The 14,498-nt window shown below is 32.2% G+C and overlaps 1 protein-coding gene across 1 annotated transcript; it reads left to right on the top strand.

The window, feature by feature from the left end:
* The first annotated feature begins 2,349 nt into the window (after positions 1 to 2,349).
* Positions 2,350 to 14,063, top strand: LOC100258076 (BTB/POZ and MATH domain-containing protein 2). Its single transcript, XM_010653807.3, has 6 exons — positions 2,350 to 3,028; positions 4,984 to 5,332; positions 6,155 to 6,431; positions 6,767 to 6,927; positions 9,333 to 9,491; positions 13,813 to 14,063. Exons 1-6 carry the CDS (start codon positions 2,625 to 2,627, stop codon positions 13,930 to 13,932), a joined length of 1,470 nt encoding a protein of 489 aa, XP_010652109.2. The 5' UTR covers positions 2,350 to 2,624; the 3' UTR covers positions 13,933 to 14,063.
* The last annotated feature ends 435 nt before the right edge of the window (positions 14,064 to 14,498 follow it).

Genomic DNA, 14,498 nt, shown 5'->3' with positions numbered 1-14,498 from the left:
CCATTCAATATAATTGAATAGTGGGGTAATAGGACAAAATTGATTATGGTAGGTGCCAATTTTTAATTTGTGATTTTTGGTGGCCTTTTGTTGACCCAATTAATTAATTTGATGAAAGGTAATCAATGTGCGCATATTCACATGAAATAATAAATGATGAGATGACCATGGTGTTCTTGATGTACCTGATTATTTCCCAGTGTTCCACTTTGGCGCCTAAACCATTGGTTGACTGACACGCGTGTGCTCTGAGCGCGCGTGGGGTACGCCTTGTACACGCAAGATAAATCCAGTAACTCTTACGCCCACCGTTGATCGCGGTACTATGGAACTAATCTCAACCGTCGGTTTCAAGCATAGTCTATGCATGGCAGATTCAGCCATTTCACGTCCACTTTCATGGGGGACTGGTCATAAGTTACAAGTACAATTATTCCCTAATTTTCCAAAAGCCAAAAAAAATTATTGGAAATTTTCTAAAAAAATATTTTTACCGACTCCAATACCCAATTATTAACTCGAAATATTTCCGGTGAAAATATTTTATTTTATAAAATTTATAAGACATAAGACATTGTGATTTTATGAAATATTTTTAGTATTAATATTTTGAATTTTTCATCCTTCAAGTATTAATAATATTATAAATACTTCCTATAATCATGATTAAACACATTCTTAGTATTTATTAATAAAACATATTGGATTTTTAAAATGTTTTCTAGAGTGTATTTAAAAATATTTATACTCTATAAGTATTTTTAATAAAAATATTATCTTAAAAAGTATTTTTAGGAGAATTATTGATGAAATATTTTTTCAAAAAACACTATAAGTGATTTTTGAAATTTTAAGAAGTGTTTAATAAATTTTGATAAACACCTTATGTTTTTTTAAAAACACTTTTTAAGTTAAAAATGTGTTATAAAATCACTATCAAATGAACCTTTTTAGAGTACGTTTGGAAATAAAAAACATAATGTTTTCAAATAACATATTTTTATCATTTTAAGTTGTTTTTATATGTTTTTTCTAATTATTGTTTTAAAAAATAATTATACAATCATACAAAATAATTAAAAATAAAAACATTAAATATAAAAACTATTTTTGATAAAATATTTAAGAACATTAAAAATATTTCAATTCTAAAATAAATTTTTGTTTTATAAAGCATTATACAATAGTTTTTACAAACTATTATTAATAGGGCCTAAATTTCATTGACGATATTTAAAAACACTACTAAACAGACCCTAACATCGCATGATATTTGTTTTTATTTTTTAAAATTATTATCTTTGTTTGTTTTTGTAAATTTTTATTGTGTTTTTATGTTTGTTTAAAAAACTATCATTTAGTTTTTTTTTTTTTTTGTGATAAGAAAACATTATTTGTTTTTATTGTGTTTTAATAATGAATAAATAGCATAAAATATGATATAATTAATGATTTCTCTTTTGTTTTTTTATTCTTAGTAATATGCTAAAAATATTTTTATTGTTATATACCATATTGCCAAAAACATCATCAAATAATATTTTTTATATCAAAATATTGATTTTTTTATAAAAAAATTATATTAAAAATGTTAAAATCAAGAACAATGGGAAAGAAAAAAAAAGATTGATGAAAAAAAACAACATTAAATACTAAAAATGAAATAAATTAAACTATCGACTATTTCAATAAACTTTAAAATAGAAAATTTGTTATTATAATCACGGAGTTTACATGCATTTTTTTTTAAACCAATGTTATCACTTATTATAATTATACAAAATAATAAAAATATATTTAGCAATGATTTTAGAAATCATTTTTAATTAGAAAATGGTTAAAAAATTAAATAATTAGTAATTTTTAAAACATGTAAAAAAAAATCAATTTTTTATAGAAAAATATTTGATAGATAATTTCCTATAAATGTTTTTATATAAAACATTTTTACTAAAAACATTTAAAAAAGAATAATTTATACTCAAAACGTTTGGAATAAAAATCAGTAAAAGCATTCTAAAAATACTAATTAGATTTTTTTAATTTATCATAAATTTATAAAACATATCTTTGTAGTTCTAATTAAAAAAAAAGGTGAAATAAAATAAATAAAAATGATTACATAGATTATAATATAGGCAAAATTTATAAAAATAATAAAAAGAAAAATTTGAAAATATTAAGGAGCAGGCACCTTTAGAATGAGTGAAGCCGACAAGTGGAGTTGTAATGTATGGCAGGGAGGTAGGTGAAACCCAAGTGGCAAAGGCTTGATGTTGGACACGTGTCTGACTAGAGCAGCGAGTCAGTGCATTTACAACACGTCAGCGCGTACGGATAATAGGGTCCCTTCACCAATAATTCTGTGTCAGACAAATACGTACTCTCCCTAACATCAAACCCCCCATCTTTCTATATTTCAACCCTAGATAATTTTTCATCCCCGAAACCCTAACTTTCTCGCTAATTTTCATTTTCCCGAGAAAATTTCTTGTACTGTGGTTTTATTTGGGAGTCCACGTCGTTTTGATTTCTAAAGTAGACCGTAGATCGACCCCCGGCGTGGTACTTTTTGTTTTGGGGAAAATTCGAGAACCTGTGGGTTTGTTTGTTGGGGATTGGGGATGGGGAAGGTTTGCCGGGAGGGTGGGAAGCCGTCGTCATCGTCGCCGCTGGTGACGACGTCGACGTCGATCACTGAGACGGTGAACGGCTCGCACCAGTTCAAGATCACGGGGTATTCGTTGTCGAAGGGGTTGGGGATTGGGAAGTACATAGCGTCGGATACGTTCGTGGTGGGAGGTTACGCTTGGGCGATCTACTTCTACCCGGACGGCAAAAGCGTGGAGGACAATGCGGCGTATGTGTCGCTGTTCATCGCGTTGGCGAGCGAGGGCACGGATGTGAGGGCGCTTTTTGAGCTCACACTATTGGACCAGAGTGGGAAGGAGAGGCACAAGGTGCATAGCCATTTTGGAAGGCCGTTGGAGAGCGGCCCCTACACTCTTAAATACCGAGGAAGCATGTGGTGAGTTTTTTGAAATTTTGCGCCCTTCTTCCCCTCTCCTCCCCCCCCCCCCCCCCCCCCCCCTTTTTTTTTCCTAGCGATGCGTGCTTTTCTGTTTGACTTTGATCACTGTCTCCTTCGGAAAATGTACCGTGGTGTTGTTGTCTTTTGCTTTGTTAGAATCTACACTCACTGTACATTGAGGAGCTATGTGCCCAGATTGATGACTGGGTATTATAAAAGCTTGAATCTCTAAGCATAATTCAGAGACAGAATTATTTAAGAATCAGAAGGTTAAGGTTGGTGGGGCTCAAATTTAGTAATGGAGGCATAGGATAAGGAAAGACATCACGATTGCATGAATTTACATAATTTGGGTGTTTTGGTGTGTAGTGGTTTGAAGCTCATAAAAAATTGCATGTAAAGTTGAAGAATGCAATGCCATGTGATTGTGATGGTAATATGTTCCATTGTAAAATCCGTATTAGAGATGTTGCTTTGATATCATTATGAGTCATATGTGCTGTCTATTTCATTTAAAGACTTTGGATGCATTGCTGTTTAGTTGAACCTCTACTAAACTGTTATATACTAGTCACATGTGTTGAAAAGTTGGAATTATAAATTTCATTTTTAACACAAATTTGTGCTCCATGAAAAGCTTTTGTATCTTTTTTTGCTGGGTTCTTATTTGATAGAAGTTTTTTTTTTTCCATCTGTTTGGTTGTACTCTGTGTACACTTCATTTTCTCTCACCCCCACTTTCTCCTACCACAATCTATTGGGAAGTGAAATCGATTATAACCTATTATCCCAAAATTTCCTTTTATTTTATTACCAGTTACCCTTTTCTCTAAAATTATGGTAACCAATTTATGATGATTTGTAAGAAACTATTTAATTTTTTTGATAGGCAAACAAAAGATATATTAAGCAATATTTAACTGTAAGGGACTGTCAATTAGAAGGCAAAGGATTGATGTTGACACTCTAAAAAGCTGGAATCATTCTTTTTGTGGTAAAGCAGTTTAGATGAGGGCCTACATTTGAGTATACTATATGGGACACGTGTTAAATGCACGTGATTACCATTACCCATGTCCAAAGTAATAGAGGATGGGAAGAGATGTGGGTTGAGTGATTTATAATTTTAACCCTACTTGTTAATGTAACAAAAGGGGCTCGCTTTGTAATTTGGTAAAGGTAGGAAATAGAAAGTTATTACTTAAAAAAAAATAGTAGAGTCATATTTCCAGCTTTGTATGCATGAAATGAAATGGTTTGAATTATATCAAAATTAATATATAACTGATCATAGGATTAGTATATCATATAAATTACCAAAATATATGGTACATTTTCTTCTGGTAAACGTGGAAGTATACAGTTTTGAGGTTTCTATACAATGGTTTGAGTACAAACATGTAAAATAAACAATTTTCCAATAAATCATCAAACAGTTGACAATTCAGCACTTAAATTTCACATTATACAAACAAGCTGCTTATTTTTGTAAATCAACACTTTCTATATGCAATATTTAGTTCAGCACTAAGGTTTTGAGAACTTACGTTTATGTTCTATCAAACGCTTCATTGATATATGAGGATTTTTTTTATACATGGTTTTTCCTTTGAGCTAAAATAAATTGCAGTTATCTTTGTGAATACAATGGAAGCAAAATACTTTCACATCTGGTTTCAATAATTGTTTTGCGAAGTAGAGTTTTTATTGCAATAATCCAATGACACTTGTGGATAATGGATTCATCCAGTGATAACTTTCTTCAGAAATATCTCATGTGCACAATTTCTTTTCTCCATGCAAAATATCTACCTTTCACTGCGGATAGCTATTTCAATTCTTTGGGGTGTTTTTGAGCTTGTCCTTGTTATCCTTTGCTGGTCAATTACTTTTCCTGAATCAATGGGACATTACAAGTGTAAAATAATGAATTTGACTGTTGGATGATGCAGGGGTTACAAGCGATTTTTCAAAAGAACTGCTCTAGAGACATCAGACTACCTTAAAGATGATTGCCTCTCAGTTCACTGCAGTGTTGGACTTGTTAGGTCACATACAGAGGGGCCTAAGATATACTCTATTGCAGTACCACCTTGTAACATTGGTCAGCATTTTGGGCAGCTATTGGAAAGTGGAAAGGGAACTGATGTAAACTTTGAAGTAGATGGGGAAACTTTTTCTGCTCACAAGCTGGTACTTGCAGCTCGCTCACCTGTATTCAGGGCCCAACTTTTTGGGCCAATGAAGGATCAGAATACTCAGTGTATTAAAGTTGAGGACATGGAGGCTCCAGTTTTTAAGGTTCGACTCCTTTACCTCTTCTTCTTCTTCTCCTTCTGTTTCTGCTGGTCCACTTATGGCCCCTTCTTTTTCTTCTGCTTCTTCTGCTCTCTTGTTGCACTCATGGCCATGCATTTGCTGTGAACTGTTTTTTCCTGCTCCATTTATGGCTCCTTCTTTTTCTCCTAAATATTTAAACAATTTGTTTTTGGCCGACAGAGTTAATAAATTATGGGAACTGATTAACTAGCATCTACCGTCTTGTACAAGATGCACACTTTATTACTAATAATTTCATGCTTATGCTACATGGATGATGCAAACTTACTCCTAAGTTATTATTGAAATACTAAGTTAGATATGAATGCCTTGTTTTTGTTAGCTCTACAGGTTTGCTGAATGGTTTGGGAAGTTTACCATATTTGAGAAAGAACTTACAAGCAATAATTGTTCAATAAGTTATGGATCTTGATGATAATCTTGTCATGTTCACTTGTTTTTCTCCCTTTAGTAATCAACGATTAGGTAACCACACATGCAATCTTGTCATGTTCACTTTTTTTTCTCCCTTTAGTAATCAATGATTAGGTAACCACACATGCATGTTCAAGGTGTTTGTTTAAGATAATCGGGTTCTGTCTATGCACAAGTTTGTTTATTACTTTTTCAGTAGAGAGGCGGTTGTGGGGGGGTGGGTTGGGTTGCTGGTATCAATTTTCCTTGTATCTTTTTACCTGATAAAACATGCTATTTGTCTATACAGCCATACAGATATGAATGGCAACTAGCATGAAAATTGTGTTTGAGTTGCTTATTTATCCTATCTTTAATTCAACTTTACAGGCTCTACTTCACTTTATATACTGGGATTCATTACCTGACATGGAAGAGCTTACTGGCTTAAACTCGAAATGGGCTTCTACTTTGATGGCTCAGCATCTGCTTGCTGCAGCAGATCGGTATGGTCTAGATAGGCTCAGGCTGCTATGCGAGTCTAATCTCTGTGAGGATGTTGCCATAAACACTGTGGCAACTACATTAGCCTTGGCAGAGCAGCACCACTGTTTCCAGCTGAAAGCTGTGTGTCTCAAATTTGTTGCAATGCCTGAAAATCTGAGAGGTGATTTCATTTTTACATATTTGTTTTTTCTAGTATTTTATTTTTACAAAATCTGAAAATTTTTTCTGTAGATGTTTGGACTGAGTTAAAAAAGAAAAGGGAGAGAGAGAAACTGAAGATTCATAGAGAGCATGGTCTTGTTGATAAAATCTCAACATTGATAGGAAAAAATTTCTGAAGATTACCAGAACATAGTCTTTTTTGTAGTCCTGTTTGATAAAATCTGAAATGAGTTGATGATACATAAGTTATAACTTTCATGATTTTGACCACCATGAATTTTCCTGTGAATGTCATTAATCAACTGGTGCTTCTTCTACTTTTTCTTTTTTCAGCTGTGATGCAAACAGATGGCTTTGAATACTTGAAGGAAAGTTGCCCCTCTGTTCTGACGGAGCTCTTGGAGTACGTGGCTCGAGTTAGCGAACACTCTGTCATTGTGTGCAGGCATGGGAATGAAGCTATCCTTGATGGGAGCGACATCAATGGAAGGCGGGTGAAGCAGAGGCTATAGTGAAAGCAACCTCCATACATTTTGTTTGTAGCAAAAACAACAAAAGGGAGAGGAAAAAAAAAAAAAAAGAAAGACAAAAAAGAAAAAGGAAAAAAAAAAGAATGTTTTTCTAGGGTTAGAAACATTTTTCCAGTTCTTAGCCTTCTTAATTTGCAAGAGATGTAAATTTGGTGGTTAATTCGGTGTCAGTGGGGGTTGATGTTGTTTGTTGTTGTGGTGTTCCTCCTGTAATGTCAAGTTTCTTTTCCAAAATGTCGCAGTTGGTCCTTTCTGTGTGCATGGTGGTTTTGCATGAATCGTAGATGCATATATATATTCTGCATCAACAGCCAGATGTAAGAGACCATGCCCATGTATTTTGCTATTTTCATCCTTTCTTTCCCTTTTCTCACAAGTATCAGTTTCTGTGTGAAGTGAATTGAACTGGAAACTGGAAATATGCCCCCACATAAACACAGGTGTGCATTTCACCATAGGATTGCCAATGCATCTCATGGTGATGGTTTATGGTTTAAAGCTCTGTTTGGGAGAGCTTTTTAAATGCTAAAACCAGGGTGTGAAGGATGCTTGGTGGAACCCTGAAATATGGACCTCTTGACACATAAGCATGTTTTATTTGACAATTTAGTGTTAAACATCTTGCAAAAAAACAAATGTTTTTAAAATTATTATTATTTCAATATAAGACTGTTAACTCTTTAAGACTATGTTTGGTTGGTAGAATGGGATGGGATATATATATATATATATACTAGAGAGGATATGATTTTTAATAAGATATGATATTTTAAAATAGTATATTAAATTAAATATGTTATATTATATTTAATTTGTAAAATGTATAAAAAATGATATAAAATATATATTATTTAGTTTTTTTAATCATAAATTTAATTTATAATAAAAAAATATTTTCTAAAATGAGTATATTAAAAAATAAAAAATTGATAAAAAATAAATTTTTTGATATATGAGACATGTATATACCATATCTTACCATGAAATTAATATATTCTATATGACCAAGATAAAAAAAGAAAGTTGAATAATATATTTTACCACTTATCATATTTCATGTTGAGTTGAATATAAGATAGAATAGGTGATAAAATAACTTATTATATCTTATTACCAACTAAACATTGGATAAAATATAATATATTCTCTCTTAAATTAAACAAAACCTAAGATTATATTTAATTATTGAAAACTATCTAGAAAGTAAAAAAATATAAAGAAAAATGATTTTCTTATACTTAGTTTTTACTTGGTAAAAAAAGTCAAATATAATTAAAATTATTAAAAATTTATATTTTTGAAATTATTTAATCTTTATATAAAAAAGTTAAATAAATGAAAAAAATAAAATAATACATCAACATAATTTATTAATTTCATCTATTTTAAATTTTTTTTTTCTTATATTTTATTTCTCCCATATTTTCCTTCAAACCTTTTTGGGAACAAAACATAGTCTAAAATATCTTATATATAAGCTATTATCATTTAAAAAATTTTTTAAATAGAAAATATATTTAAATAAACACTAAATTTTTTTTAAAATGTTAAAATTTGTGTATGATAAACATTTTTGAAATGGTGTTTATAGACATAGCATTTGGATGATATTTTGCTTGGGGGTATTCTTGTGGTTAGAGTAGAAGTAAGTGTGATCAAATTTTATGTTTATGATATATTTAAAAATTTTCAATTAGATAAAAGTGTGTTCATATTTAAAATAAAATATACCCGTTATGATAGTCCAATTAATCGGGATGAACATCGGGAAGTGTGGTTCTAGTAAGCGACAAATTACTCTGGGTTCAAATCATAACGGTTAGTTGTTTGGTTATAATAAAAAAAAATATTAAAATAGAACATGGGTGTCTCCACCCCTAAAAAAAAATAGATAAATCAAAGTTACTTTATACCGGATGAAAACTTCCTCAACGGTTACAAGGAAATCCTCATTCCCAACTGGGAAAATAACCCACAAGCGTCCAAACAGGCCCCCACATAGGGCTATCATGGTAATTCCGTAGCTAGAATAGGTTTTTCAATCCGCATCAAGGCGAGCTTAAGGCTCTGGACTTCGAAGCAGACCGAGAAACCAAAGAAGTTCCAGATTTTCCCCTCTTTCTTTCTTGTTCAATATGGTAATTCTCTTCCCCGTGAAAATTTGTTCTTGGGCTTTATTTTTTATCTTATTTTATTTTAAATTTGCGTATTTTCCCTCTCTTTCCCGGATTCTTTTCTCACAAATTTCCCTTTCAACTTCGCTTCAAAATTTGCAATCCCTTGATGGGTGTTTTCCAAAATCTCTCTCTCTCTCTCGCTCTCTCTTTATTTGAATTTGATGGGTCTTGATTTTTATGGGTTTGGTGCAGTTGTTCTTCTCGTACTTCAAGGACTTGGTGGGTAGAGAAGTGACTGTGGAGCTCAAGAACGACCTGGCAATAAGAGGGACTCTTCACTCTGTTGATCAGTATCTCAATATCAAGCTCGAGAACACTAGAGTCGTTGACCAAGACAAGTACCCTCACATGGTATTTATTTTTCTCTTGATTTTCTAGGGTTTTGTTTCTTTTTTCTTTATGTTGTGATATCTATCCTTTGTTTTTTTCCTGGTCGATTTCATGTTGAATGTTGACGGGGTTCTGATTTTTTCATGGATTTGGTGCATATGTGGTGTGAAAATCTAGGGTTTAGAGTTCTTGTTTATCCATTAATTTTAGAGTTTATATATTGATATTTATCTTGTTTGATTTCTTCTGAATATTGATGGGTTTTTGACTTGTTTATGGTTTTGATAGAGGGCTGTTGTGATATGGCTTTCTTTGGGGCCAAAAAAGAGAGAATTATATGTTTTGATTTCATCTTGTCTGTATGCAGAATTTAATCTGTTCAAGTTTTTAATTCCTGACACATTTGTGATTATAGGGGTATTTGTTAATCAAGTATGAAAATCTGTGTTTAGTGTTCAAAAAATATACATAAAAAAATATACTGATATCTTAATTTATTATACTAAGTGAACGAGCATAATTGAAAACGGAAGAACCATGTCTTAGCATTTGTGAGACAGGTTGGAGTCCCTGCTTTGTAATACAGTTACATGATTGGAAGCTTGAAAGAATGGAGGAACTCCTTAAGATTGCAAGTAAAGGTGGTATACAGGAATGATGGGGATGGGATGACCTGGTGAGAATTGAAGAGTGGTATGTTTTGAGTAAAATCCTTGTACGGCTATTTGATGCCATGGAGATATGATCCCTTTCCTAAATATATTGTTTGGAACCTTTGGGTGCCAACAAAAGTGTGATCTTTTGCATGGGAAGCAACTTGCAGGATCCTTACCATAGATCAACTGAAAAAGAGGGGTTGGACCTTGGTGAACGGATGCTTCTTGTATAAGGATGAGGAAGAATCAGCAAACAACCTTTTGCTTGATTGTACCAAGACGAGAATCTTGTGGCCATCAGTCTTCTCATTGTTTGGGTTGGAACGGGTGATGCCAGCTTCAATTAATGGGGAACTCTTAAGTTGGCAAGGATCCTTTTTGGGGAAGAGAAGAAAGATAGTTTGGTGGGCTATCCCCTTATGCATTTTTTGGATTGTTTAGAATTATGGCAAGAAAGAATGATGTTTTATTAAAAACTTGCAACTATTTTGGACAAACCTCCCACTAATTCTTAAGAATTATGGAAACCTTCAGTCTTTGGGATTTGAGCAATGGAAATAGCATTGGTAACCCCACAAAAATAAGATTCGTGGGAAACCTTCATCAATTTATCCTCAGCAACATCTCAAGAATCTTGCAATTTCATCTTAAAAGTATCTGGGTTCTCTAATTTCTGACAAGCCCAATTCCAAGGTACTGCAATATAGGTGGTTATGGTTCAATTAGTGAAATGAATGACTTCATATATTAGTTAAGATGTAGTGTAAAAAAATACAAGCAGCTTGTAAATCCAAAAGTTAAGCCTGAACGAAGCTTATTCTTTTAAAATATTTCAAAAAGAGAAGCTATACAGAACTATTGTCAACCATGAGGGATGTCCTTGGGGAGTTTGAGTTCGTCAACCCACCTTCTAGTAGAAGGTGACTTCACTTGGAGTGGAGGGTAGGATGGCCATCAGACAATTGGGAGGTGCCTTCCTCTTTTGTATCTCTGCACTTATTACCAAGGTTGATATCAAATCACCCCCATATCTTGCTTGATCATGTGGATGTTAAACTAGGGGAGTCTTCTTTCATATTGGAAAACATGTGTCTAAAAGTTGAAGGATTTGGGGACTTAGTCAAGTGTTGGTAGAAGAAATTATGAGTTTCGAGATGGTCCCAGTTTTGTGCTTGTTAAGAAGTTGCAGGCCTTGAAGGATTATATAAAGATATTGAATAGTGAGGTCTTTAGCAATGTGTTCTTCTAGAAAGTATCAATTCTAAACAAGATATTAAGATACTAAAGAAAGGCAAAGTTTGTTGTTTGAGGAGGACAAGAGGAATAAAATATTGCTAAAAGAGTACAGTCTTCTAGCCTGTGTAGAAGAAACCTTGTGGAGATAGAAATCAAAGGTTTTATGGCTGAAGAGGAAGAGGATAGAAACATGGAAATTTTCTGTTGAATGACTAATGCTCATTAGAGAAGCAATTTTATAAGCACACTTGAAGTGAATGGAACTTAGCTTTTAGAGGATGCTGAGTTGAAGGGTTTGATCTTGTCATTTTGTAATCTATGTTTGAGAATCCCCAATCTAGAACATGATATGGAGGCAATTTATCCAAGTGCATTAACAATAGATAAGGAAAGTGTAGATGACCCTTTTAGGGAGGAGGTGGGTGGATGATTTAACAAGATGGGGCAAGATAAGTATGTGGCTTAGATGGCTTCTCAATGCTCTTTGGAAGTTATGTTGGCTTATAGTGAAAAGAGAGGTGATGGAATCTTTTAAGGTTATGTTTGGTTGGTTGGATAAGATAGGATATGTATATCCTAAGGTAGTATTTGCAGTAAAATATGTTATGTTATATTTATATTTTGTTTGAAAAATGAAAAAAAATAATGAAATGGAATATATATTATTTTTCAATGTTTGATATTTGTTTAAAATAAATATTGTATTGCATTCCAATATTTGCTATTAAAAAAAATACGAAATTTATTTTATGTTTAACAAGATTTATGATTAGAATATTTAAAATCTATAAATAATTTTTTTTTACATTATGTTATGCAATATATAAAAATAATATATATTAAATAATTTTAGTATTATTTTATAAATATTCTTAATTTTTTTTAACCACAAATTTAATTTTTTAATTAATTTTTCTATTTTTCAAAATAAGTAATATAAAAAATAAAAAAAATGATAAAAATAAATAAATTTATCATACATGAGATATATATATTTTATACCTTAACTTAGTATTAACATATCTCATGTATGAAGGATATAAAAAAAAAGGTGGATAGTATAGCCCACCACCTATCCTATTCATGTTTGGTTGAACATAGGATATTACTTATCCTATCTCATTATCAATTAAACATGACATAGAATATGTTATCCCCTCTCTTATCCCATCTCATGTTATATCTAGTCAACCAAATATAGTCTAAGCTTATGTTTAGTTCCCAAAAAGTACTATGAAAAGAAAAAAAAAATTGTCAAGGAAAATGATTTTTTCATGTTTGGTTTTATTATGGAAAATACAAAAGAAAAGTAAAATATAATTAAAATTAGTTAAAAACTTATATATTTTAAATTATTTAATTTTATATAGAAGAGTTAAATAAGTGAAAAGAGTTTAGGATAGCATATAAAAATAATTTATTTTCTATTTTACTTTACTTTTCCTCTCTATTCTCTTTTTGTCACATTTTCTTTCAAACTTTCTAGAACCAAACATAGCTTAAGGAATTACATTTGAAAGAATTTGTTCCTATTCCTAGTAAGGAAAAGGCAAAAGACATTAATGATCTTAGGCAAATTAGCCTTGTTGGGAGCTTTTATAAACTCCTAGCAAAATTTTTTGGAACAAATTGAAAATGGTGATTGATAAGGTGTTGTTGGAGCATCAAAATGCATTTGTATAGGGTGGACAAATTTTTTATGCAACCTTGATTGCCAATAAAGATATAGATTTTGAGAAAAGAAAGATTTAGGGTGGCTTTAGAACCAAATTTTGGTTGGGTAGATGGGTTGGAGAATGCTCCTTAAAAGACGCTTTCCCTCTACTCTTTAGGTTAGCCTCGATTAGGAATGCTATAGTGATAGATTTGCAGGAGGCAAGGGAGATGAAAGCCAACAATCATCACTTTGGTAGATATCTTGAGGATTCGAAGATGGGAAAGGTGGATCAGTTTATGGAATTAATTTACACTCTGAGATTGCAAGTAGCAGGGGAGGATAGTTTACTTTAGAGGGGGTTGATAAGGCCAATTTTCAAGTGCGATTATTTTACAACTCCTTATGCATTGAGAGAACTTGGATCTCTTCCTTGCTAAAGAAATTTAGGATACTTGTGCCTGGGAGAAGATCCCCTAAGCATAGATCTGTTCATGAGGTCTTTATAAAGTTAGTGAAACATCAATCAATGACATCCTAATTCATTTGATAAAATGAACTAGCAAGTTGTGGCTCGGTATGAACAATTCTTGGGATGTATTTGGTTTCTATAGATCTAGTGAAAGACCGCTCACCGAGATGGATGGTTCGAGGCAAAGGAAGGTTTGACAAAATTACTCTCCTTTGTTAAGCTTTTATTTTTCACTTCATATTGTGCCTATTGTGCCTCTTCTATACATGGTTGATGATAATCACGTTCATGGATGTAATAACAACTTATTATCCTGAATGACAGCTATCGGTGAGGAATTGTTTCATAAGAGGATCAGTGGTGAGATATGTTCAACTGCCTCCAGAGGGAGTCGACATTGAGCTGTTGCATGACGCCACCAGAAGGGAAGCTCGAGGTGGCTAAAAATTCCATACTTGTTAACCCCCTAACGCCTAACGGCTTTCTTTTGGAATGTAATACGCTTATCTTGATTGTTTAAATCCCAGTCTCTTAGATGATAACCATCCTTGTTTTATGTTAAATAATTTTACTCATTTTGTTGATTTTTTTTTTCCCTTTTTCATTGTTTTCAAGATTTTTACCGATCGCTGAAACCACTATCTTTCTCTTCATCCTTTCGCCAGCTCTAATTTCAACCCTAATCGGTAGAATAGTACTACTCAAGGTTATGTTTGGAACGAGGGGAAAAAGAATGGGAATGAAAATGAAAAATAATTTCATTCATGATTATTAGCAGGTGTTTGGCACATGGGAATGGACGTCTTATTTTATCATGCTTGGATAAATTTTATGAAAATGAGAATAGAATCAAAAATGATTTTGGTAAAAATCCAATATCGCTTTTAAGTGTGATTTCAATTCATAAATAGTTTTTCAATTTTTTTTATTCATTCGTCTTATAAGAAAATATAAAATTATCTAAAATTATTATCTTACATTTAGATTTCATTCATCATGTCTCAATGCCT

Source organism: Vitis vinifera, chromosome 7 (assembly GCF_030704535.1).
Source record: "Vitis vinifera cultivar Pinot Noir 40024 chromosome 7, ASM3070453v1".
NCBI classification, from domain to species: Eukaryota; Viridiplantae; Streptophyta; class Magnoliopsida; order Vitales; family Vitaceae; genus Vitis; species Vitis vinifera.
This window is presented reverse-complemented; position numbering and strand designations above follow the sequence as displayed.

Bases quoted from the DNA above. Each gene is read 5' to 3' on its own strand.
- LOC100258076 (XM_010653807.3), top strand. From the start codon at position 2,625: ATGGGGAAGGTTTGCCGGGAGGGTGGGAAGCCGTCGTCATCGTCGCCG. The intron at 5,333-6,154 runs GTTCGACTCCTT...TCAACTTTACAG, and splicing joins TGGAGGCTCCAGTTTTTAAG to GCTCTACTTCACTTTATATA. The intron at 9,492-13,812 runs GTATTTATTTTT...CCTGAATGACAG, and splicing joins AAGACAAGTACCCTCACATG to CTATCGGTGAGGAATTGTTT.